We start from the raw sequence: 26,858 nt of genomic DNA on the forward strand, positions 1-26,858 counted from the left end.
AGAAAAAAAAACAGAAAAAAGAAAGACCAAAATACAGAGAGAGAGAGAGAGAGAGAGAGAGAGAGAATGGAAAAATGACAGAAAAAGATAGAAGGGATGTAAAGAAAGAGAGAAAGATGATGAAAGAAAATCAGACAGAGAAAATGAGTACAGAAAGCGAGAAATAAAGAAAAAAACTAGAGGAAGTAGAGTTACTGGATCAGGCCCTTGTACCATGTCACTTCCTGTTGTGTTCCACTTACCCCTTTCTGTGTTTGAACAGGTATCTAGTGGAGTGGTGGATGAAGGATGACTAACGAGTGAACAAGTGGAGTGAGAGCTCTGTCTGCCCTGCCATGGCACTCTGGTTCCTCAAGCAAAGTGTGCACTTCAGCACCATGATCACCGTTATGAGCTTAGCGACATTGTCTCCAGGGGACACAGGGGACGAGAGAATGAGTGTGAGGCCCCTGAAGAGAGAGAAGAGAGGATGGGTGTGGAATCAATTCTTTGTGTTGGAGGAGTACGCTGAGGACAAACCACTCTACGTCGGAAAGGTTTTAACAGCTAATAATACCATTACAACTCTACTAATATTCAGACTTACCATACTAACACATGCACACTACTACCACCACTGCACTAATACACCATGTTGCCATCACCTATACACTAATGTACAATGCATACACCAACACTGCATCTATACAACCCCATTTCCGAATTAGTTGGGACGCTGTGTACAAGACATAAAACCAGAATGCAATGAATCAGAGAAATGGAAAGTAGTACAAAGACAACATGTCAAATATACCTATGTTATACCCATGACTCAGTATAAAAAGAGCATCGCAGAGAGGCAGAGTCTCTCAGATGATGAGGGTTCACTACCCTGTGAAAGACAGGGCAAGCATTGCAAAAAAAAAAAGTAAGAACAACATTCCTCACTCCATTTTGTCAAGAAATGCATGTGGAAATTATTGAAATGTTTAAAAACAATGTTCCTCAAAGAAAGATAGGAAGGGATTTGGATATTTCACCCTCTGTGGTGCATAATATTATTAAACAATTCAAGGAATCTGGAGGAATTTCAGTGTGTAAAGGGCAAGGGCTCAAGCCTAATCTGAACACCCATGATCTCCGATTCCTCAGACTGCACTACAACAAGAACCGTCATTCATCTATAGCTGATAGAACCACATGGGCTTGGGATTACCTTGGCAAAGCTTTGTCAAGCTTCCTTTTTCCACTTTACTGTGGAAAAAGGAAGCCTTATGTTAACTGTGTCCACAAGCGCAGTCAACTTCTCTGGGCTTGGAGGCATCTGGGATGGACCATCACACAGTGGAAACGTTATTGTGGTCAGATAAATCAGTATTCCAGGTCTTTTTTGTAAGAAATGGACGCCGTGTGCTCCAGACCAAAGATGAAAAGGACCATCCAGACTGTTACCAGGAACAAGTCCAAAAGCCAGGGTGTGTCATGCTATGGGGTTGTGTCAGTGCCCTTGGCAAAGGTAACTTACACTTCTGTGATGGAGCATTAATGCAGAAAAGTACACTGAGATTTTGGAGCAAAATATGCTGCCTATGACATAATTTCCAGGGAGATTTCAACAAGACAATGCAAAATCACATTCTGCACACATTACAAAGACATGGCTGTGGAAGAAGAGGGCGTGTCCCCTCTATCCCCAGTAGAGAATGGGACAAAATAACACCTGAAACACTTCATCACTTGGTGTCTTCAGTTCCTAAACATCTTTTAAGTGTTGTGAGAAGAAAACATTATAAAGTGGTAAATGCTTTACTGTCCTAATTTTTTTTTTGAAACGTGTTGCAAGAATCAAAATTGAAATGTGTTTATTTTGGAAAAACAAACAAACAATAGAATTCATGAGATAAAACATCAAATAATGTGCTTTTGTATTATTTTCAGTGCAATACAGATCAAAGATTATTTACAAATCATTATTTTTACTTTTAATTTCAATTTCAAAATACCATCCCAACGTTTTATGATTTGGGGTTGTACAACTATATTAATATTATATATTACACAACTAATACTAAAGTGTATCAATTCTACCACTGTAATGTTATACTCATACTCATATATGATTCTGCCTCTAATACTATATTTAATATAATGCAATATTTATGACAATAATTACTGTTTATTGGTGTATGATGACAGTGAGAATAAAATGCTGTGTGTGTGTGTGTGTGTGTGTGTGTGTGTGTGTGTGTGTGTGTGTGTGTGTGTGTGTGTGTGTTTCAGCTTCATTCAGACTTGGATAAAGGAGATGGATCTGTTAAATATATTCTATCAGGAGAAGGTGCAGGAACCACTTTCACACTGGATGACACCACTGGTGGGGGGAAAACACACACAGCATTTTATTTTCATTGTCATAATAATTTTTTTCATTAAAAAAATATATATATATATATATATATATATATATATATATATATATATATATATATATATATATATATATATATATATATATATAATAATGTGTGTGTGTGTGTGTGTGTGTAGGTGATATCCACGCAATACAGAGGCTGGACCGTGAGATTAAAGAGCATTATATCCTGCGTGCTCAGGCCACTCATCGCCACACAGGCCACGCCCTCGAACCTGAGTCTCGCTTCATCGTCAAAATCCAGGATATTAATGACAATGAGCCCAAGTTCCTAGATGGACCCTACCAGGCCACTGTACCTGAGATGTCTCCTGTCGGTAAGTTGTACACTACATTCATGTGTGTGCGCATGACAACATATTTACACACCTGAGAAACAGGAAGTAATTGATAACGTTTCAATCTTTCTGTTTTATCTAGCTTTATGCCAGCTATCTAATTAGCCAACTTAGCACACAATCAACTCTCAGATGCAACCTCTGGACAAAAAAATAGTGTTCATTAGCATCTGTCTTCTCAGATGCCCAAATGTCTAACTTAAAAATTTTATTTAATTTGAAGTTTATTTTTATATTTGAAGATTTTTTTTTGAACACCATGCAACACTGGAAACTACAATAAACCTAATCTTTCTGTTTGTCCTCTCATGTTCACACCCTCAGTGGCCACTTTTATAGGAACTTGTTGATTCTAAGATCCCTGTTCTTGTCTGCAGGAGTGGAACCCAATGTGTTCTTTTTTCTGCTTTTGCATGCTGAGATGCTTTTCTGCTCACCACGGTTGTAAAGAGTGATTATATGAGTTACTATATCCTTCCTGGCAAAAAAAGCTCGAAACAATCTGGCCATTTTCCTCTGATCTCTCTTATCAACAAGGCATTTGTTTCCACCTACAGAACTGTCGCTCCCTCGGTCGATGTTTTTTGTTTTTCGTACCATTCTGTATAAACTCTAGAGACCGTTGTGTGTGAAAACCCCAGGAGATCACCAGTTTCTGAAATACTCAAATCAGTCCATCTGGCTCAAACCAACACCCATGCCACAGTGCAAGTCACACTCCGAGATCACAATTTTCCCCATTCTGATGTTTGAACATGGGCGGCACGGTGGTGTAGTGGTTAGCGCTGTCGCCTCACAGCAAGAAGGTCCTGGGTTCGAGCCCCGGGGCTGGTGAGGGCCTTTCTGTGTGGAGTTTGCATGTTCTCCCCGTGTCCGCGTGGGTTTCCTCAGGGTGCTCCGGTTTCCCCCACAGTCCAAAGACATGCAGGTTAGGTTAACTGGTGACTCTAAATTGACCGTAGGTGTGAATGTGAGTGTGAATGGTTGTCTGTGTCTATGTGTCAGCCCTGTGATGACCTGGCGACTTGTCCAGGGTGTACCCTGCCTTTCGCCCGTAGTCAGCTGGGATAGGCTCCAGCTTGCCTGCGACCCTGTAGAAGGATAAAGCGGCTAGAGAGAATGAATGAATGAATGAATGAATGAATGAATGAATGATGTTTGAACATTGTAAACATCAGCTGAAACTCTTGATTTGTATCTGCATGATTTTATACATTGGGCTGCTGTTAAGGGATTGACTGATTAGAGAACTGCATAAAACAGCAGGTGGATGGGTGTTCCTAATAAAGTGGCCAGTGAGTGTATGTAGGCTACTGTGACTTTATTAATCATTATGTGTTTATTTTCTCTGATTATAGGTACATCTGTGATTCGAGTGACAGCAATGGACGCTGATGATCCATCATATGGAAACAGTGCTCGAGTGGTGTACAGTGTTGTGAAGGGGCAGCCATATTTCTCTGTGGACCAATACACAGGCAAGACTGATGCTTAAATATTAAACTTTTATGTCGATATGTCACAAAAACAATCTCAGGATATTATTTAACTTTCTGCTAAATCTAAATAAATAGCTACCTAGCTATAAGTTGCTAAGTACAACGTCTTAGCTAATAAGTCTATAAATATCTGCAAGAGGGTTATTCTAAAGCAGGGGTCACCAAACTACGGCCCGCGGGCCAGATCCGGCCCGCCACCCCCCTTTGACCGGCCCCCCAGCCCCTCTGCCCCCCATCACTTGAACCGGCCCTATGAGGCAATCCCCAAAAGTGGTCATGGCCTATTTTTTTAAATTGCTTTTTGGCAAATAATAACATGTCTGCATCTTGTATTTTGTTGATTTTATCAATTAAAATTGATATTTAGTTATAAAATGAACTTCATATTTTCCGAATTTTCGTCATATGCTCGCGATCAAGCAGTGACGGGCAGCGCACGCACAGAGAACTGTCAGTGTTCAGGACAGCAAAGTGGCTAGCGGTCAGCGAAAAGCTGACAGAGAGTGCAGAGTTTTTAAAGAACAGTGGACCACCGATTATTTTTTCCTTCAGTGTAAGGACCGTGCAGTTTGTCTTGTATGTAAAGAAAGTGTGCCGGTTTTCAAAGAATATAATCTGCGTCGTCACTATGAAACCCGCCACAAAGCAGGGTTCGAATTATAAATTTGACCCTATGGGGGTCTCTATTTAAAAAAAAAAAAAAAGCAATGCATACTCGCTCTCCTGGACCAGCGCACTTTTGCGCACTGCAGTGCACAGCTTTCACACACAGGCGCGCGCATGCACGCACGCACGCGCCTGTGTGTGAAAGCTGTGCACTGCAGTGCGCAATTATAATTAATAAAATTATTATAATTATAATAATTACAATTATTTTTATTTATTTGACCTTTATTAAGTGCTGCATACAATTATTATTCATATTATTAATGATATCAACAGGCCTAAATTTATAATTTTCCACTCACCTTTGCCAGTGTCAATCACCTCAACTAGGCAGATGTTTCTTACCTTGACAGCTTTGATATTATTTTTATTAGAAAATAAATAAATGGAATATCAGTGGTATTTCAAATTAAAACAAAGTGTGAAGACTTGATTACTACTTTTGCAAACCACTAGTAAAGATAAACAAATATGTGCCAGGAATCTAGTGTTGATATAGTAGTATGGATATAGTAGTGTGGATGGCTGTGCCAGGCTAGTAATCTCTACTACACAATGAGGCCTGCTGGTGGTCATATTTGTCTGGGTTATACAATTCTATGTGATATAGCTGACCCGACCCCGGCCCCCATCACAGTCAGGAACGACAATGTGGCCCCCAGAGAAAAAAGTTTGGTGACCCCTGTTCTAAAGTGTTATATAATTTAATGCCTAAAGATATGACTTAAGTGGAAATATTAATTCATTCATTCATTCATTTATCAAAACATGTATTATTATCTATTGTAGATCCATCAACTCTGTAGCTTACAGTGGTGCTTGAAAATTTGTGAACCCCTTAGAATTTTCTATATTTCTGCATAAATATGACCTAAAACATCATCAGATTTTCACACAAGTCCTAAAAGTAGATAAAGAGAACACAGTTAAACAAATGAGACAAAAATATTATACTTGGTCATTTATTTATTGAGGAAAATGAGCCAATATTACATATCTGTGAGTGGCAAAAGTATGTGAACCTCTAGGATTAGCAGTTAATTTGAAGGTGAAATCAGAGTCAGGTGTTTTCAATCAATAAGATGCCAATCAGGTGTGAGTGGGCACCCTGTTTTATTTAAAGAACAGGGATCTATCAAAGTCTGATCTTCACAACACATGTTTGTGGAAGTGTATCATGGCACGAACAAAGGATATTTCTGGGGACCTCAGAAAAAGTGTTGTTGATGCTCATCAGGCTGGAAAAGGTTACAAAACCATCTCTAAAGAGTTTGGACTCCACCAATCCACGGTCAAACAGATTGTGTACAAATGGAGGAAATTCAAGACCACTGTTACCCTCCCTAGGAGTGGTCGACCAACAAAGATCACTCTAAGAGCAAGGCGTGTAATAGTCAGCAAGGTCACAAAGGAACCCAGAGTAACTTACAGTTAGGTCCATAAATATTTGGACAGAGACAACATTTTTCTAATTTTGGTTCTGTACATTACCACAATGAATTTTGAACAAAACAATTCAGATGCAGTTGAAGTTCAGACTTTCAGCTTTAATTCAGTGGGTTGAACAAAATGATTGCATAAAAATGTGAGGAACTAAAGCATTTTTTAAACACAATCCCTTCATTTCAGGGGCTCAAAAGTAATTGGACAAATTAAATAATTGTAAATAAAATGTTCATTTCTAATACTTGGTTGAAAACCCTTTGGTGGCAATGACTGCCTGAAGTCTTGAACTCAAGGACATCACCAGACACTGTGTTTCCTCCTTTTTAATGCTGTGCCAGGCCTTTACTGCAGCGGTTTTCAGTTGCTGTCTGTTTGTGGGCCTTTCTGTCTGAAGTTTAGTCTTTAACAAGTGAAATGCATGCTCAATTGGGTTGAGATCAGGTGACTGACTTGGCCATTCAAGAATATTCCACTTCTTTGCTTTTATAAACTCCTGGGTTGCTTTGGCTTTATGTTTTGGGTCATTGTCCATCTGTATTATGAAACGCCGACCGATCAGTTTGGCTGTATTTGGCTGGATTTGAGCACACAGTATGTCTCTGAATACCTCAGAATTCATCCGGCTGCTTCTGTCCCGTGTCACATCATCAATAAACACTAGTGACCCAGTGCCACCTGCAGCCATGCATGCCCAAGCCATCACACTGCCTCTGCCGTGTTTTACAGCTGATGTGGTATGCTTTGGATCATGAACTGTACCACGCCTTCACCATACTTCTTTCTTTCCATCATTCTGGTAGAGGTTGATCTTGGTTTCATCTGTCCAAAGAATGTTCTTCCAAAACTGTGCTGGCTTTTTTAGATGTTTTTTAGCAAAGTCCAATCTAGCCTTTTTATTCTTGAGGCTTATGAGTGGCTTGCACCGTGCAATGACCCCTCTGTATTTACTTTCATACAGTCTTCTCTTAATGGTAGATTTGGATATTGATATGCCTACCTCCTGGAGAGTGTTGTTCACTTGGTTGGCTGTTGTGAAGGGGTTTCTCTTCACCATGGAAATTATTCTGTGATCATCCACCACTGTTGTCTTCTGTGGGCATCCAGGTCTTTTTGCATTGATGAGTTCACCAGTGCTTTCTTTCTTTCTCAGGATGTACCAAACTGTAGATTTTGCCACTCCTAATATTGTAGCAATTTCTCAGATGGGTTTTTTCTGTTTTCGCAACTTAAGGATGGCTTGTTTCACCTGCACAGAGAGCTCCTTTGACCGCATGCTTTCTTCACAGCAAAATCTTCCAAATGCAAGCACCACACCTTAAATCAACTCCAGGCCTTTTATCTGCTTAATTGAGAATGACATAACGAAGGAATTGCCCACACCTGCCCATGAAATAGCCTTTGAGTCAACTGTCCAATTACTTTTGGTCCCTTTAAAAACAAGTTGGCACATGTTAAGGAGCTGAAACTCCTAAACCCTTCATCCAATTTTAATGTGGATACCCTCAAATGAAAGCTGAAAGTCTGGACTTTGTCAATGTCCTTTATATAACTATAACCTGAACATGTTTCAGTAAACAGGTAAAAAGACAAAATTTGTGTCAGTGTCCAAATATATATGGACCTAACTGTATAAGCAATTGAAGGCCTCTTTCACATTGGCTAATGTTAATGTTCATGAGTCCACCATCAGGAGAACACTGAACAACAATGGTGTACATGGCAGGGTTGCAAGGAGAAAGCCACTGCTTGTCTGCAGTTTGCTAAAGATCATGTGGACAAGCCAGAAGGCTATTGGAATAATGTTTTGTGGACAGATGAGACCAAAATGGAACTTTTGGGTTTAAATGAGAAGCGTTCTGTTTGGAGAAAGGAAAACACTGCATTCCAGCATAAGAACCTTATCCCATCTGTGAAACATGGTGGTGGTAGTATCTTGGTTTGGGGCTGTTTTGCTGCATCTGGGCCAGGACGGCTTGCCATCATTGAAGGAACAATGAATTCTGAATTATACCAGTGAACTCTAAAGGAAAATGTCAGGACATCCATCCATGAACTGAATCTCAAGAGAAGGTGGGTCATGCAGCAAGACAATAACCCTAAGCACACAAGTTGTTCTACCAAAGAATGGTTAAAGAAGAATAAAGTTAATGTTTTGGAATGGCCAAGTCAAAGTCCTGACCTTAATCCAATCGAAATGTTGTGGAAGGACCTGAAGCGAGCAGTTCATGTGAGGAAACCCACCAACATCCCAGAGTTGAAGCTGTTCTGTATGGAGGAATGGGCTAAAATTCCTCCAAGCCGGTGTGCAGGATTGATCAACAGTTACCAGAAACATTTAGTTGCAGTTATTGCTACGCAAGGGGGTCACACCAGATACTGAAAGCGAAGGTTCACATACTTTTGTCACTCACAGGTATGTAATATTGGATCATTTTCCTCAATAAATAAATGACCAAGTATAATATTTTTGTCTCATTTGTTTAACTGTGTTCTCTTTATCTACTTTTAGGACTTGTGTGAAAATCTGATTATATTTTAGGTCATATTTATGCAGAAATGTAGAAAATTCTAAAGGGTTCACAAACTTTCATGCACCACTGTAGCTAGCACAACTAACCCAGTAAATAGCTAGCACAAAAATAAATTCTTTTGTGTCACAAATTTGGTTACATAATTTTTTTCTGTACTGTAGTTTTATATTTTACTAAGTATACCAAAATCTCTGCCTACAGAGAGAGAAGAAAACAAAAACAAACAAAAGAAACAGTAAAAGGTTTATTTTCGTCAGCCATGTTCATGAAAACAGAATGTGAAAAAGCTCACAAGATGAAAGTCTCATCTCATCTCATTATCTCTAGCCGCTTTATCCTTCTACAGGGTTGCAGGCAAGCTGGAGCCTATCCCAGCTGACTACGGGCGAAAGGCGGGGTACACCCTGGACAAGTTGCCAGGTCATCACAGGGCTGACACATAGACACAGACAACCATTCACACTCACATTCACACCTACGGTCAATTTAGAGTCACCAGTTAACCTAACCTGCATGTCTTTGGACTGTGGGGGAAACTGGAGCACCCGGAGGAAACCCACGCGGACACGGGGAGAACATGCAAACTCCGCACGGAAAGGCCCTCGCCGGCCACGGGGCTCGAACCCGGACCTTCTTGCTGTGAGGCAACAGTGCTAACCACTACACCACCGTGCCGCCCCCACTGAAAATCTCATCTCATCTCATTATCTCTAGCCGCTTTATCCTTCTACAGGGTCGCAGGCAAGCTGGAGCCTATCCCAGCTGACTATGGGCGAAAGGCGGGGTACACCCTGGACAAGTCGCCAGGTCATCACAGGGTTGACACATAGACACAGACAACCATTCACACTCACATTCACACCTACGGTCAATTTAGAGTCACCAGTTAACCTAACCTGCATGTCTTTGGACTGTGGGGGAAACCGGAGCACCCGGAGGAAACCCACGCGGACACGGGGAGAACATGCAAACTCCGCACGGAAAGGCCCTCGCCGGCCACGGGGCTCGAACCCGGACCTTCTTGCTGTGAGGCAACAGTGCTAACCACTACACCACCGTGCCGCCCCCACTGAAAATGTGTATGTTAAATATTTTTAATTATTTTAATATAAAGTGTATTATATGAGCTAACAGTGTTTAGGTTTTTTTGCTTAGTTTAAGTGTTTATATCAGAAGCTTAATGCTGCTACTTTTATCAGCACTTTATCATTGTTATTAGCGTTAGCGTAGATAATGATGGAATGGAATTAAGAGATCTGAGATAATGATATCAGTGATGATGGAAATCTGTGATACGGAGCTCGATACAATCCTGTCTTCATCTCTGTCTGTAGGTGAGGTGCGCGTGTCGTTGCCTGATATGGACCGAGAGGTCAAGGGTCACTACGAGGTCGTCATTCAGGCCAAAGACATGGCGGGTCAGCTGGGAGGTTTAGCCGGAACGACGACGGTCAACATTACTCTGAGTGACGTCAACGACAATCCTCCGCACTTCACTCAGAGTGAATACATTTTACCCAGTTATTCACTCAGAGTGAGCACATTTGTCCTGAAAATGTCAGAAAATTGAAATTGAAATTTTACGAAGGCTTACTTGATCAGGCCACTAGGGGGCACTGGGTTTTTTTTTGAGGATTTGAATGCCTAATTGATTATCTTCTTTAACCTCACCTTCTCTCAGAGCTGTATCAGATGAGCATCCCAGAATCTGCTCCCATTCGTTCTGTAGTGGGTCATGTCAAGGCTCAAGATCATGATTTCGGTATCAATGCGGAAATGCGCTACAGCGTGATCGACGGGGATGGACGAGATGCATTTGACATCAGCGCCGATTCCACCAACACATATGGGGTCATCACTGTCAAACAGGTACTCAGCAAGAACTAAGATCTGTTCTGATTGCTAACGTTAAATCAACTCTCCTCAGTTCTTAGCACGTGTTTGTGTTTCAGCGGCTGGACTTTGAGACAAAGCGTAGCTACACTCTGAAGGTGGAGGCCGCTAACATACACATTGACGAGCGTTTCTCCACTAATGGGCCATTTCGTGACATTACCATGGTGCGGGTGAGCGTAGAGGACATGGATGAGCCGCCACAGTTCAGCTTCGCGCTTTATTACGCAGAGGTTCCTGAAGACGCTGAAATCGGCACCGTGCTGATCACCATATCAGCCCGAGACCCTGACACCGTTAATGAGTCCATACGGTGAGGGAAGCTACAACAGTGTCGTGTCCCAAACACCCCCTGTGTGTCATAGAAATATTCTTACTAAGAACTTTTAAACTTTTAAAAAGGTACTTTTTTGACAGTTTACAAAAAGGAGAACATCATTATACAAGGCTGATTTAGCCTGAGATGCAAATGAACTAATTAGCATACATCACTCTCACTGTGTACATTATGTTCTAGTGTCTAAGGTGAAGCCTTTAAATTAAATACTGAGATCACTAGCTACAGTAATGTGTGTGTGCAGGTATATGATTGATCGTGTCAGTGATCCAGATCAGTATTTCTCAATGGGCGTGTCCAGTGGTTCTCTGATGACTGTCCTTCCTCTAGACAGAGAAGAAAAGAGCTGGCATAATCTCACTGTGGTAGCCATGGAGACAAGTCAGCACACACAAACATACACACACACACACATTCTATGGAATTTGTGATTTTGACTCATGAATCACTGATTTTGACTCATGGATCTATCTGTAAGTTTTTTAAAAGCTGTATAAAAGAAGGCAATAAATAAAGGAACAAGTAATGTGAAGTGTGTGTGTTATGTTAGATAACCCACTGAAGACAGCAAGTGTATCTGTGGCTATAAGAGTTCTGGATGTCAACGATAATCCACCATCAATAACGCATCATTACGAAGCTTTCCTGTGTGACCGTGCAAGAGCAGGACAGGTATGAACATTTTTCCATGTAAACACACACACACACACACACACACACGAGCGCTTTGAATTTCTGTAACAGAGGCGTTTGTGTATCTCAGCTAGTTCAATCAATAAGAGCTGTAGATGTGGATGAGCCAATAGGAGGACAGCGTTTCCGTTACACACTTACTCCTGAAGCACAGAATAATCCCAACTTCACCCTCACAGATAACCATGGTAACTGTCTCACTCTCTGTCAACCTCATCATTTGCCTCACTCTTTGCCTGCTTGTCTCCTTACCTGCCTTTTTGCCTGTCTGTTTCACTCTGTCAGATAACTCGGCGAGGGTGCTGACCCGGCGGAGTGGCTGGGTGTCTCAGAGTATGTATCATCTTCCCATCACCGTGTCTGATGGAGGGGAGCCGGTCCAGTCCAGCACACACACCCTGACCATCCGAGTGTGTGAGTGTGACGCAGACGGGGATGTCTCATCCTGCCGTAATGCTGAACCTCACACACTCCTAGCTAACCTGAGCACAACAGCGCTAACCACCATGCTCACCTGTGGTGCCATCGTGCTTGGTATTAATTGGAAAATGTATTAATGTGTAGAGTTTAGAGTGTAGAGTTTGAGGTGTAGGTGCAGGGCTTGGAATGTCAGGTTGAGGGTGTAGGTCACAGAATGTAAAGGGGCTCAGGGATTGAGGTATAGCATTTGGGATTTAGAGTAGAGTGTAGTGATTGGGTTTATGGTATAGGGTTTGGATTGTATATTTTGTGGTGTAGGGTCTAGGTTTTGGAGTATGGGATTCAGGGTGTAGAGTTTAGGGTCTAGGTTTTGGGGTATGGGATTCAGGGTGTACAGTTTAGGGTGTAGGTTTTGGGATGTAAGGTTTGGGTTGTAAGGTTGAGGGTGTAGAGTTTGAGTGGGATTTAGGCTGAAAGTTTTCAGGTGTAGGGTCTAGAGTGTAGAGTTTCGGGGAGTATCATTAAGGGTGTAGAGTGTAGATTGTAAAACACTTTGTGTTTCCTCTCTGCAGTGATGCTAGTGCTCATGCTGTTCCTTAGCAGCAGCAGTGCTAAAAAACCTTTCCGCGGCGATGAGGAAGAAAATGTGCGGGAGAACATTGTCCATTACGATGATGAAGGTGGCGGGGAGGAAGACACGGTGGCGTTCGACATCACCAAACTGTGGAAGACACACGAGGAGCCACTAAGCTACACTGAACTAGTGCTTAATGGCAGTAAGCAACGACATGCTGATGTTAAACATGCAAAACCAAACAACGTTAAGCTACGACAGGAAAAGCCACCTGAGATCCAGAGCCTGTCGTGCTATGTGTCTCAGGCAGATACTAACAAGTACAGTGCGAATGCTAATTACAGTAATGTGTATGGGTATATGCTGGCCAAGCTCTACAACATGGATCTGGATGTGGATGCGCTGCCATATGATTCGCTGCAGACATACGCCTACGAAGGCGAGGGGTCTGTCGCCGAGTCGCTCAGCTCGCTGCAGTCTCACGATGATATTGAGCTCAATTACAATTATTTAGACGAGTGGGGGCCAAGATTTCACACACTCGCAGAACTGTATGGCACAAGTCAGAGTAATGTTTAGCAGAAATGTGTAATGTATGCTGTTGCCATGGAGGTACAGTGAATAACAATAACAATAGTGAGATTCAGAAATGACACATCTGTACATTCTTTATGGATTCAGTACAGATTTAATCAAGTTATTGATTACTTACGTAACATTTCAGTTTATTATAAAATCTCAGACTTCACCATCATGTGATTCATTGATTCTTTAGAATCAACTTAAATGATTCAGTGGTTCATGAAAATTAAGACTTCGCCAGAATTTTATTTGGATTCATTTTGGAAACAGTTCAGTTCCTTACAACACCTCAAACTTTCACAGTTTGACTAAAGATTTATTGGGAAATTATCAATATCATAAAATCTGCCAAAAAAAAATCATAAAATTGTTCTCACTCCACTCTCCCAAAGTCACGTTTAATCGGAAACATTTGGAAATGAATTCTTGACTCAAATTATCTGGAAAATGATCCACCATATTATTCAACCAAAAAAAATTACAATTCAGATTTTGATGCACTTGGAAATGATTTGTTTAAAAACTCATCCTGAAATCCGACACTTGATTCAATTCCCGTTTGATTTAATTCATCCAATTCAGAATCATTTTCAAAACCATAAACAGATCAGTTTAGCTTTAGGAGAAAAAAAATAGACTAAATGTTATATAGTAGGTGGCACGGTGGTGTAGTGGTTAGCGCTGTCGCCTCACAGCAAGAAGGTCCGGGTTTGAGCTCCATGGCCAGCGAGGGCCTTTCTGTGCAGAGTTTGCACGTTCTCCCCGTGGGTTTCCTCCAGGTGCTCCGGTTTCCCCCACAGTCCAAAGACATGCGGGTTAGGTTAACTGGTGACTCTAAATTGACCGTAGGTGTGAATGGTTGTCTGTGTCTATGCGTCAGCCCTGTGATGACCTGGCGACTTGTCCAGGGTGTACCCCGCCCTTCGCCCATAGTCAGCTGGGATAGGCTCCAGCTTGCCTGCGACCCTGTAGAACAGGATAAAGTGGCTAGAGATAACGAGATGTGTGTTGTATAAAATTTTAAATGGTTAACCTTGACGAAAATGTGGATCTGACAGATTTGAGTATGGATATTCTGTGGCATTATTTATCCCCCCCCCCCAAAAAAAGTTGTAATTTATGTTTGTAAATGTGCTCACTGAATCTGAGAGACTGAATGGAAGTGTTACACACTGTACAGTATATCTGTATAGTTAGTGGTTGATATTCAATTTATGGGTTTAGTGTCTAGCATCACTGAAAATGATTTGAGCTAGCATGCCTTATTTTATTGCAAATATTTTTGTATGCTTAATGTCTTTTCACAACTGAGAATCATTACTTGTGTCCTTATCACAAAACACTCAAGAGTGGATTTTATAAAACACTCAACTGTTAGCATCAACATGCATGAAGTTGTGTCTTGGCAGTCCCCCCCTGCACCAATGCAAACCAGGTGCTACTTCTGGTTCAACCTGCAAACCTAAGAACTGGTTTGCTTTTCATTGGGTTAGAGAGCCACATCACTGCTTTCACAGCTGCTAGATCAGCTAATCCACCATGCTAGCACCAAGCACAATGATAATCTACATTGTTTTCTTCAGATTAGATGCTACACTAACTTAAGGGTGGTCAAAATTTCAGCTGGGCTTATTTGTCACAATAACCCCAGCCCTGAGTCCCAGATATAAGCAGTTCTTGGTTACAGCTCAGTTCATACCACTTTGGAACCGTTTCCCCACCTGCACTAGTTCTTTGGAAGAACTGGTTCAAGAGTAGGCACTAACTGTAAACCAGCCCTGGAATTATCTTTGGAGAAAAGGGGTACATTTTGCTACAGAAAGCTCAGCAAGTCAAATATTTAGCCATTAGGTGTTTCATGCTTTGTTGCCCTGGCTTACAGTTCATAAACTGCTTCATCTGGAAATCTTGACATGAGCAAAAGTGTCAATGTAATGAGTTCAGGAGAAACCTCTGCCACTGAAGCTAGTTGCATTAATAGAACAAAAATTGTAGCTTTCAGGTACACCAAGGAGCATAAATAAAACCCAGACTTGCATTCTAACAAAGCCAGTTCTGTTCATAGTGCACATTTACCAAACAGTTGGTTTCCCTTTCATTTTGGGAGCAGTATAAAGACTTGTGGGACATTTTATAGCCTGCATCCTGTGACAATTTTGATCTACAATTTATCACAGCTTGGAATCTGGGGGTGCAAAAAACAGCTACACCATGCACAAACTGCTCAACATATGGTTTAGGACCAACTTCTCACCCTGACTTAAGACTGAACTCACATTCAACCACTAACATTTGTCCCTCATACCCCTTTGGGGGGGAAAAAAAAAAAAAAGGTAGTATGAGCACACTTCACTTGAGAACAGTGAAACTACCTGCAAGACCATCACCGGAAGTAGCCAGGGCAAGTTGATGAACATAAACATTATGCATCTGCACCTTGAGCCATTTTTCAGGCCCATACCAAGCACTTGGAATTGAAAATTAAGACCAATTTTATGACCGTCAACATTAAATCCCTAGTAACTCAATCCAACAAAATCAGTGGCTTACATTCTTAAAGGATTCACTTATGATTTGCTCATCCCAGAGTTGTTTCTGAAGCCTCCATGGCCCCCAAGCTTAAACAGGATGTAGGAAGAGTAGTGCAAGAAACTCAAAGCCAAAAGAATAAGGAAACCTTAAAAAAAAGTGTTTTATTCAACTGTATAAAAGTGAGCTGTGATTCTTTAAGGAACTGGGGGGGATTGTGATATTTAAAAATGTGATCTTAAAATGTGCTCATCCATTTGGTCACTGTGCAAATAGTGTCATCAGTATCTTGTGTCTCTTCGGTGATCTTCTGGAAAAGGAAATACATCAAGTAAGGAATGAGCTTTATTCCTCAAAAGCCCTCAGTCCTGGAGTATTTGCAGTACATGGTGAAGTGACAAACTTGGGCAAATTAACCAAGTAAATGGTAAACCTCTTAATAGAAGAGCCCCATTGGTTTCTTTTGCTACAAGAAGGAAGTCATAAGGCTCTTACATTAGGAAGGTTACAACTTTGAGGAAACTTACCCAGGTTGTGTCACCAAATCACATGCTTGGAATGCCAACTTTCAAGTTACCCCCAGCATCACCAATTACCAAGTCAGACTTTGGCTAGTGATTCAAACTTACAATATCCAAGATGATCTCCATCAAGGTTACCACATGACTGTCACTTACCTAGTGATTGTGTATATTGTTTTTGTTTATTGCGGGTCCTCATCTTTCCTCCACTTTTGATGCTCTCGCTATCAGACACTTGCATACTTCTCCACGACTTCTCTAAAGTAAGAACAGCAAATGAGATTGGGGGAGTGGAAGACACCCCCACAAGGTATTGAAAATCAATTTAAAAAGGGGGAATCTTACCACTAGTGAATCTCTGCTCAGTATCCTTCAATTGCTCCAGGGCTGAAAGAGCAAGGTTTTCCTCATTTCCTTCCCAGGCGAGGTCCTTGTGCTGGCTACGTCCATTACTGTTCCATGCTGAAGTGGAATGTGAAGTCTTCATATCCTCATATGAGCAATTCTGCTCTCTCAGCTTAGGCTGGTGGGACACAGGGCATTTCGCCAAATGCTTGCCTGAATGGGGATTTTGAATATAATACAACTTTGAACACTTTTTGGAAAGATGTGCCTCATTTTCTGAGGCTTCACTCATTTCATTGCTCATGTTTGACTTGGGGCTGACTGTACTAGCTGCCACTTTGCGCCTTGCTTTCTTCTCACCCATGCATGTGGCACACAACGGAACCTTGACCTTAACCCCTGTTAAACGAGCATGAGAAATCTTGTGCCGTTTCATCCAGCCAGCCTTGCTGCTTGGACTACTAGAGCAGAGGTCTGCACCACGTTTCACTGAACAGCTTTTACACATGCGTACTTTGTGTTTGAGAGGTGACTCTGGAAATAAAGCTGTGCAATGCTTCTGTTCAGAAACGACAACCCCAGCTACAACACTCTGGCTGGTTGTTTCCTCCTTCAGTTTCTTAGGAGTAGCATTGGGACTTTGGTGTCCAGACTGGACCTTGTCTTGATGGGCTTCAGGATGCCCCTTTGTCCAGTTAGAGTTACTGATCTTCTGAACATTGGAGGATAGTTTATTATAATATGCATTACCAAAGTCTGCTAGTCTGCTGGCTGAAGGAAGGAATGGTGGGAGGGATTCAAGTGAAGTCATCGAGTCTTGGCCATCAAGTTCAATCACTGTCCCAGCTTCCAGCAAAGACTGTCTTGCATCTGCTGGTGATTGATTCGGTTGTACAGGATTCTCAGCAGGAATCTCCATTACAGGGGCAAGGGATGCTTTCCCAGGGGTCATCAGGCTATTTTGCATAATCCACTCAGAAGTAGGCACATAAGGCATCAAAGACTCTACAGACCAGACAGAGGCCTCCATCTGCCGTAACTCATCCAAGCATTGCAGGTCAAGGGGTAATCGCAAGATTTTGAAGTGAATGTTCTTGGGGTTACCACAGACATCCTGAGCACTTTTTACCAAGCTGGGATCCCCTTGAACAACCAATGTACTATTGACCGGTTCAACAATTGATCCTTCTAATGTGCTCACTGACCCATTTGAGGGACAAGAAACCATTACAATATCAGGGCAAGGCTCCTCCAAGTGGCTGAGGTCTTTTGTACCCTTCCTTTCCTCATCCTCAAATGGCACAGGTTGGAAACAGCTCAAGACCACATCATCTGCAGTTCCCAGTTTACACTGCAAGAGCTCACCATCAGCATTACTGGCTAGCTCAGTGGTCTCTTTGGAATGCGTGATCTTCACTGCAGATGGGGATCCACTACACTCAATCCGAACCTCCTCCGCTTGGAAGAGAATACCACCATTTTGAATAGCAGGGATTCTGGTGGTTTCTTCAGCTATTGTGCAGCCCTTTTTAGGACAAGTGGTTTTGTCTTCATTTGGTTTAGGTGATGAGAGAACACTAGAGTCAGTACTTCTTCCTGATTCAGAGCTGCTCACCACAGTATTGTAGCCCTGTTGTGGAGGGTCAACACTAATGGGCTCAGTTTGAACTTCTGAATTGACCAAGACACGACCAGATGGTGTTTGCTGGTAGCGGAAACGGCGAGCTTGGTATGCCATTGTAGGTGCCAAGTGAGGGGCCATCATCCGTCTATAGTCGACCATGTGCAGCTGGGCATGGGGAAGGATGTAACCAGGAGCCTCAACATATGAAGCAGGAGGGAAGGGTGGCAACACCATGCCATAACCTTGAACAAAAAGCACAGATTAATTTCACTGAGACCAAATTTAAAATGAAGCCAACTTTAAGGCTACATTTAGCTATAATGCCACCACCCCAAGTAGAATTTGAACTTTAGAAGGGCCCCACTTTACTAATGAAATACTTCTTTACCTGTAACTTGCATGCTAGAAACAAGATAGGAAGTCACATCACTAACTCAGGTATGGAATGTAACAAGTTACATGTACTCATTACAGCATTTTAGTGCCTAGATCGCTGTAGGGGCACTTTGAATATAAGCCCCTAGTAAACCTATTGGCTTAACACCACTGTTAGAAGGGTGATAAATAAATAGAATGAATGGAGTTTCCACCAAAAGTCAGCCATGCAATGCTTTATTCAGAGGACATTGGGAAAGAGGAGTATCCCTGGCTCAGTTTATCTGATATCTCTAGTTTATGTTTTACAACAAAAGGGCATGATAATGACTTGCAAGTTAGTCAAGTTAAAGCCTGTGGAGATCTCAGCAGAGCACATCAAATCAAATCTGTGGGGGAAAAAAATAAATTACAGGGAAGTCACTCGCTACACTAACTGAAGGGCGCTCCACTAGCTAATTAGAGCGTTTTAGGTTTTGTAGTATAGAAGTATAGCAATAAGCTTGCAAAAGAGTAACCAAACTCAGACAAGACTACCTACCCATCCCAGGGAAGCCTCCATAAGGAACATAAGGAAATGGCATAGGCCACTGGCATGGCAAGTAAGGTTGTGATGGCTGAACATAGAAATAGGGCCAGTTGCCTTGTTGACGCTCCATGTGATTTGGATTGGGCCCTCTATAAGGAGTGGGGCCAGCATGCCGAGCCCCCTGCGCTGGGGTCACCCCAGAAGGAATGCTTTGAGCATGAGGTTCAACTCCAGGTGGATTTTGGGAAGCTACAACCATATCTTCAGCTTTTGAACAAGAGGCAAAACTAAGGAAAACACAAACAAACTATTAGTTGTTGACAGTTAGCAAAGCCATTAGAACAAACAGTAACATATAATACAGAAAAATGTATTTTTAAATAACAATAATCTCTCACACACACAAATAGTTTGCGTCTTAAACAAAGAAAAACACCCAAAATGGCTTCTTCACCTGAGTTTAAATAAACGAGGTTTTGCTGTCAATGATTGTCCATGATTGGCTCCAAGCAAGCCCTGTGATTGGCCGACCTCAGAATTGACTACAGCTACATTCCAGCCAATCAACAAGGCCTAAATTTTCTTTGTATTTAAGCAGTGAAAATATTGGGTTTTTTACTCATTTTGGGGGATTCCCCTTTCAACAAAGTTCCTAAACTCATGGGGGGATTAAGCATTTAGTCACAAAATTTGCTTCTTAAAATTTTTAATTAATCTCATTGTTCTTTTGGATAAATTTTACCTTCTGTTTAATTTTAACTTGGAGAAAAGTATGATAAATAAGTTGCACATAAATCATTTCCAGGCAAAACTATCTCAAGAAATAATCTCAGATGGATAAAATATCACTTGCATACTGTAGATTTGTCCCTTAGAGTTGCTGCTACAATCATAAAGATTGTCTTGTGCTCATCCCAGGACTGGTATTCACAATCTGCTTACACTGAACCATCCTGTAAACACACTCCGTAGGCTCCTGTTCATCTTTACACTTCAACTGTATACTGTAATGATTTATAATCCCATGACCCAGTGTACCCCAGATGAGGATGGGTTCCTTTTTGAGTCTGGTTCCTCACAAGGTTTCTTCATATTGTCTCAGGGAGTTTTTCCTCTGCACTGGTGCCTCTGGCTTGCCCATTAAGGATCTAAATCTATATCCAGGTTTCTGTAAACCTGTTCTGTGACCATGTCTTTTGTTAAAAGTAGGAACGTATAGACAGACACTTGTATTAAGGATTGACTTCTGCATGTTTTTGTGTTTATAATGCAAAATTTTCCTAGATATTTCACGAGGCAATATGGAGCTGCAGCTTTTTCTGAACTAATTCTCTGGAATGTAACTTGGATAACCCCCATGATAAACTTTCAAAAATAAAACATACTGTAAACTGTACTTTTCTTTGTTGCTAGGTGGCATATTTTTTTACCTTAAGTGGGTATGTTTATACCTTAAGAACACATTTAAGGTACATAGAGAGTTTAGAGACTGCTGATAATCTAAAAGCTAATTAAAACAACACATGCACTGTCCCAGGTAAAATATACTAAAAGTTCCCCTTGATGATACCACCCCATCAACAGGGAAAACGTAGTTCAGTAACTTTATTTCTGAGTGTCTGAGGAATCTGTTTTATTAGCATTTTTAATTTTCTGTTTTGCCTTTTTCTGTTCTCTTATACAGGCAGCACAGTGGTGTAGTGGTTAGCACTGTCCCCTCACAGCAAGGTCCTGGGTTTGAGCCCAGCAGTTGCCAGAGGCCTTTCTGTGTGGAGTTTGCATGTTCTCCCTGTGTCTGCGTGGGTTTCCTCTGGGTGCTCCGGTTTCCCCCTAGGCTAATTGGTGGATCTAAATTGACTGTAGGTGTAAATGTGAATGGTTGTTTGTCTCCCTGTGTTAGCCCTGCGATGACCTGGCAACTTATCCAGGGTGTACCCAGCCTCTTGCCCATAGTCCGCTGGGATAGGCTCCAGCTTGCCTCCGACCCTGTACATTTTAAGTGGCTACAGATAATGGGTGGATGGATGTTCTCTTATACATGATATACCGAGTTTGCATGAGGTACGAACAAAGTATACAAATTAAAAGTGAGAATCGTCATAGTTGTCATCAGTGTCACCCATATAAACACTTTATTGGAATATGTACAGAGAACAGGCACATTATTATTACTCATGATGCTCATTTTGACACACTTCTCAAGCAACTGAGAAAAAGAGGCTTTTAACATGAACACAGGTGCAGTAGGTGCAGGTAGATGGAATGAAGTGAACTGGAGACTGTGCAATACCCAAAACTCGCTTTCTTCAAATCCAAACACAAAAATAACATACATTTACTATTCTCTAGGAAGATGACATGATTTTAGTGATGTTTAGCACCGCGTTCCTCCTCTTTTAGTGGTTCCTGGGAACAAAGGAGAAATACATCAACTTGATGTCAACGTCAAGGATTATAAATTAGAGACCCTACAATAACCACATGAGAAAGGAGTCTCTGTAGGATACACACTCAAGAAGAAATAGTGTAGTGAATAATGAAGTATTAATAGGTCTTTGATTCTATTTTCCAAAAAAAAAAAAAAGCCTGTTGAACAATTCGATTTTGTTTTAATCCCTGAAGAACATGGACAACAGTGTGCGCATCACACCTACCTTTTGTCCTATGGCACTGAAGCACTTCCTGCTCTTCATCTTCATCCTCCTCATCTTCATCCTCCTCCTCTTCATTTCTGGAGCCCTGACACACTGATGGTTTAAACCGAGCTTTTCTCTGCCCTAGTCTTTCTGTATAAAACAGGCACACACACACACACTTAAGGTCTTTCCCCCCTTATAGTCCATCCATCATACTCACTACATTACCTAATACATGACCTTGTAATGTGACTAATCAGAGATTTCACTAGGAATTTTTGGTACTAATCTTGGTGTATGGGAACGATACAGTTTCCCAGACAAATGAGCATACTTCTAGGTCATATGTCAGAGAAACTGAAATTTGAAGATGAAATAGAGTAAAAGTTTCATTTACGTAGTCGTTGTGGTAAAGGTTGAGCTTTTGCTCTGGTGTTCACTCCAACACCATCCCTCAGTAGCTGATCGGAGGTCAATCTGGACCGTCGCTCTACAAAACAAGGAGATGCAAATAAATCATTAGTGAGACGTTTTGAGCTAAATCGTCCATTTTAAATCCACCAATGTTCAGACTAGAATTTTTAAACTTCCTGTACTATGCATTCCTCCGAGTCCAAATCTGAAATCTGGTCAAGGTGTGCATCACTGGGTCAAAAAACGGTTACTGGTCATCACATTTATAAAAAAAAAAAAGAAAAAGAAAAAGGGGGGGGGGGGGGGGCAGTAATATATCCTCCAGAAATATTAGCACCCTTCATAACAATGAGCAAACCTAACTGCATGTTAGATTCAATAAATTTCAGTACATTTTCCACAATACGAGAAATTATTTAACAAATTCTCATTAGAAATACCTTTTCAAACACAAAAATACAAGGTGCTAAGTGAAGCTCGATGGCAACATGAGCTCTGCTAAGCTCAAGGATACATTTCAGCATAAAACCTAGTTGCCTCTACCAGGAGGTTATAAAACTGGGTTAACTTTGCTGATCCATCAACTGAAATTTTTTATTTAAACTCATCGTTAAGTATATGCATGTTACAAAATTTATAGCTACATCAAACATGAGAAAATTATTTATATTTTAATGACTAAATGTGTGAGCAAGCTCTAAGATGCTTTGCTAGCATCCAAAAATCCTTACTTTCCCACAAATACACTTAGAATTAGCTTTACCTGGGCGAGCATTTGCAGCTCTGGCACTCTTCTCTGTTGAACAAGTGCACGTCTCGCAGCATAAATGCTCCGAACGTGACGATTCAAGTGGACTTTCCACCTTCTCTCGGTGATGCATGGTCCTGAATTTGCGTTTTAACAGTGAGTGTGTTTTCCTGGTCGAGTGACCCTTCCCCACAGTGCTTCGGAGTCGCCATTCACCCTCGTCTGAATCCTCCACATCTTCGTAATGGCACATTTTGGTCCTGGTCAGCTCCTTGAAGGTGCACGATCCGCATGTAGCGCACGTCAGTCTCTTTGGATAGACCAAGCACAGATCAGAACTGTGGCATTTCCTGGACGTGACCTCAGCAAGTTTCCCTTTGGTGTAGATTTGAGCTGGAAACAGATCCAAGTCATCTAAATCTGTGGACAGGAGCTCGTCGTGTGATGAGAGCTCATCCAAGGACGGACTTAAGACGCTGACACGCTCGTGAGCTAGCTCAGGAGTATGATAAGAATAATTTAACTCTGACCCAAGAGATGGAGGAGTAATGCTGGCTCCATAAACGCTTGATGACAGCACTTTCTCAAATGGCAAGTGGAGGATACAGCATGAAAAGTCTTCTGGTTTCTGGATTAGACTTTGATCTTCAGTGTTTTTGGTGAAAGAACAATGTACAGGAGAGGACTGGGATGAAGGTCGACTAGCAATACAACTAACCCACTCCATCTCCTCATTGGTTTCTACCACCTTTTCATCTTGGACCTTCTCATCTTGGCTTTGTTCTTGACAGCTACCACTTAGCGAGTGGTTTTGAGACAAGTCCGAGTGACTCTCTGAGCAATCGTGGTACACTGCCTCATTCTTTTCTTCTTCCTTCCCTGAAGCCGGAGAGGAGTCCTCTTCTTGAGTGAGGTGTTCAACATGACTACAACTCGTACCTCTATTGTCATCTGCCATGTTGAACTTGCTAATCAGCTTCCCACTTTCTTCCTCACACTTTGGTTCCTTGGTTAAAGGTGACAGACTTCCTGACGTTTGGGAACTGTCACTGGCACGCAGTTGATCCAAACATTCAATGAGTTTATTTAAGGCTTCACTCGGGTCTGTTTGGGCTCCTACACACGTCGTCTCTCTCTGAGCAACTTGGCAGTGTTGGTACTGTCGGAGAGAAGCATCACATCCAGAGGCATGTGGAAAGTTCCGCTCATGTATCCTGCGGTAATCCACAGGATGAATGGCAGCGTGAGGCATGATGTAACCTGGATACTGAAGATAGGGATAAGGGAGCATGTAGGGGCGACCAAAATGGAAGGCTGAGAAAGGAAATGACAGCAAGCATCAGAAACCATTTAGAAAACACATTCTAACAGGATGGTTGACAGTTGTCTTGATGATTAAATACAAAAAGCCACATTACAAGTTCATAGATTCAGCAAAGTTCTTCAAGCCTCAAATACTGTAGCAAAGCAAGTGGTTTGGAGATGCAGATAAATGGTTTCAAAAAAAAAATCAGGATGCATCTACTTTATTAGTCTGAAAATACCCTACCTGGCCAAAAAGTCATGTTTGGATTTAAATAAGCAAATATTTAAGAGGCTTTGATTGGATAATTACTGCAGTGATTCATACGTTTTGGGTGGCAGCAATTCTTTTAACCCTAACTGATGCAGTGAGTAGCTTCTCATTTCTTAAACAAAAATGTTGGAAGATGTATCGCTTGGTCATGAAAAAGATCCATCCATTATCTGTAACCACTTATCCTGTGCAGGGTCACGAGCAAGCTGGAGCCTATCCCAGCTGACTATGGGTGAGAAGTGGGGTACATCCTGGACAAGTCGCCAGATTATCATAGGGCTGACACATCGTGGAAAAGATGTTACTACATTTCAGAAGGTCAAATTATTGACCTGCATCAAGCAAAGATAACAACTAAGGAGATTACTGAAATAACTGGAATTGGGTTAAGAATTATTAAAATCTGTAAGGATAGTGGTGAACTGTCAACTTCGCAGAAGAAATGTGGTCAGAAAGAAAAAATCCTGACACACTGTGATTGGTGATCACTTAAACGCTTGGTGAAGAAAACAGTAGATTTCATGGCTATGTTTAATAGTGAAAGTAAGACCATTTCCACATGCACAATGTGACAGGAACTCACACGATTTGGACTAAACTGCTGTGTGTCCAAAAGAAAACCACTTGTTAATGAGCCTAAATCAGAAGAAAAGGCTTCAATTTTCTTGGGAGCATAAAGATTGAATGAACCTTCAAACCCACCAGTAAGTAAATTGATAGTAAACATTTGCTAATAAACTTTGTAGGGACATTTCCTTAATAAATATCCTCACAGCCTTCATGATTTGCCATGTCTTACCAGATCCAGGGAAGCCATGCTGACTGTAAGGGTGATTCATGTGCCATTGATATGTATAAAACGGCTGCACCGCTGGCTGAACATAGAAGAATGGCCTGGGATGATTGCCAGAACGTTCACCTGCCACTGGCTGCGAGGCTTTGCTTGGCTCTGTTGTACAAACAATTTTTTTTTTTTAAAGACTAATCATGACAAGTTGGGGTGTAGGCCAAAACTATACTTTAAACTGCCCTTGGTTACACACTAATGTTTTCTGGAGTTCAAGTTTATATTGTCCCCCCTTTATGGTCATATCCCTGGTTTGAAAAAATAAAATAATAAACCCCAGCACAGACCACCATAATATGTTTTGCTCCACCAACGCTCCATTCAGCCTGACAAGGTCTTCCAGCTGGAACCAGCCTGTAAGTGTCCAAAACCCCTCTAATAAGATCAATTCAAACAAGCCTGACCAGCTTGAACCAGCCTTTAGGTGTCCAAAGTCCATCAAACCAAACCAGCCTGGCCAAACAAACTAGTCAACTGGCCCAGCAAGAATCAACCTGGAAGTATCCAATACCCTTCTAATACCATTATACCAAACCAGCTTGATGCAGCTGGCAGAGGCGATTCTAGAGTCTGTTGTGGCCCCAAGCAAACATTTCCAGGGGACCCTTTTTTTTTAAAAAAGATTTTTTGGGGCTTTTTCCACCTTTATTGGATAGGACAGTGTAGAGACAGGAAATGAGCGGGAGAGAGACGGGGAGGGATCGGGAAATTACCTCGGGTCGGAATCGAACCCGGGTCCCAGGGGGCCCTTCTAACCAGTGTTCATTACCAATATGTTATAAATAATCTGACACCAACGAAAAATGTATGAAACCAAAGTTTTTTAAATTCCAAATGTGAAAATACAATAGTAAAGAACAATAAAAACAATAAAAAACAAAATAAGCCCTCGGGCCCCGATTCTCGGGGGGGCCCTGGGCCAGGGGGCCCCAAGCAGTTGCCTGCCTTGCCCGTTCACAAGCTGCGCGTCTGGCAGCTGGAACCAGTCCGTCGGTGTCCAAAACCTCTAATACCATCAGACCGAACATATCTGAAAGCCAGGAGTAGCCTGACCAACATGTATGCGTCCAAACCCCTCAAACACCATCAAATCAAACAAGCCTGACCAACCAAAATAGTCAACTGGACCAACAAGACCCAATCTGTAAGTGTTCAAATCCCCTCCAATGTCGCACTAAACAAGCCTAACCAGCTAGAACCAGCTTGACCAACCAGGCTGTAGGTATCCAATACCATCCAACCAACCAAACCTGATCAGCCAGAACCAGCCTGTATCCAAAGCCCCTCTAAAGCCAGTAGCTCAGCTGCGTTTAGTATCAGTTGTT

The 26,858-nt window shown here is 41.7% G+C and overlaps 1 protein-coding gene across 1 annotated transcript; it reads left to right on the plus strand.

The window, feature by feature from the left end:
* The first annotated feature begins 335 nt into the window (after positions 1-335).
* Positions 336-13,386, plus strand: LOC132897552 (cadherin-20-like). Its single transcript, XM_060938814.1, has 12 exons — positions 336-536; positions 2,260-2,353; positions 2,527-2,727; positions 4,107-4,226; positions 10,225-10,392; positions 10,572-10,759; positions 10,843-11,096; positions 11,365-11,501; positions 11,671-11,792; positions 11,884-12,001; positions 12,099-12,347; positions 12,806-13,386. Exons 1-12 carry the CDS (start codon positions 336-338, stop codon positions 13,384-13,386), a joined length of 2,433 nt encoding a protein of 810 aa, XP_060794797.1.
* Positions 13,387-26,858: the final 13,472 nt, after the last annotated feature.

This window comes from Neoarius graeffei, chromosome 14, assembly GCF_027579695.1.
Source record: "Neoarius graeffei isolate fNeoGra1 chromosome 14, fNeoGra1.pri, whole genome shotgun sequence".
NCBI classification, from domain to species: Eukaryota; Metazoa; Chordata; class Actinopteri; order Siluriformes; family Ariidae; genus Neoarius; species Neoarius graeffei.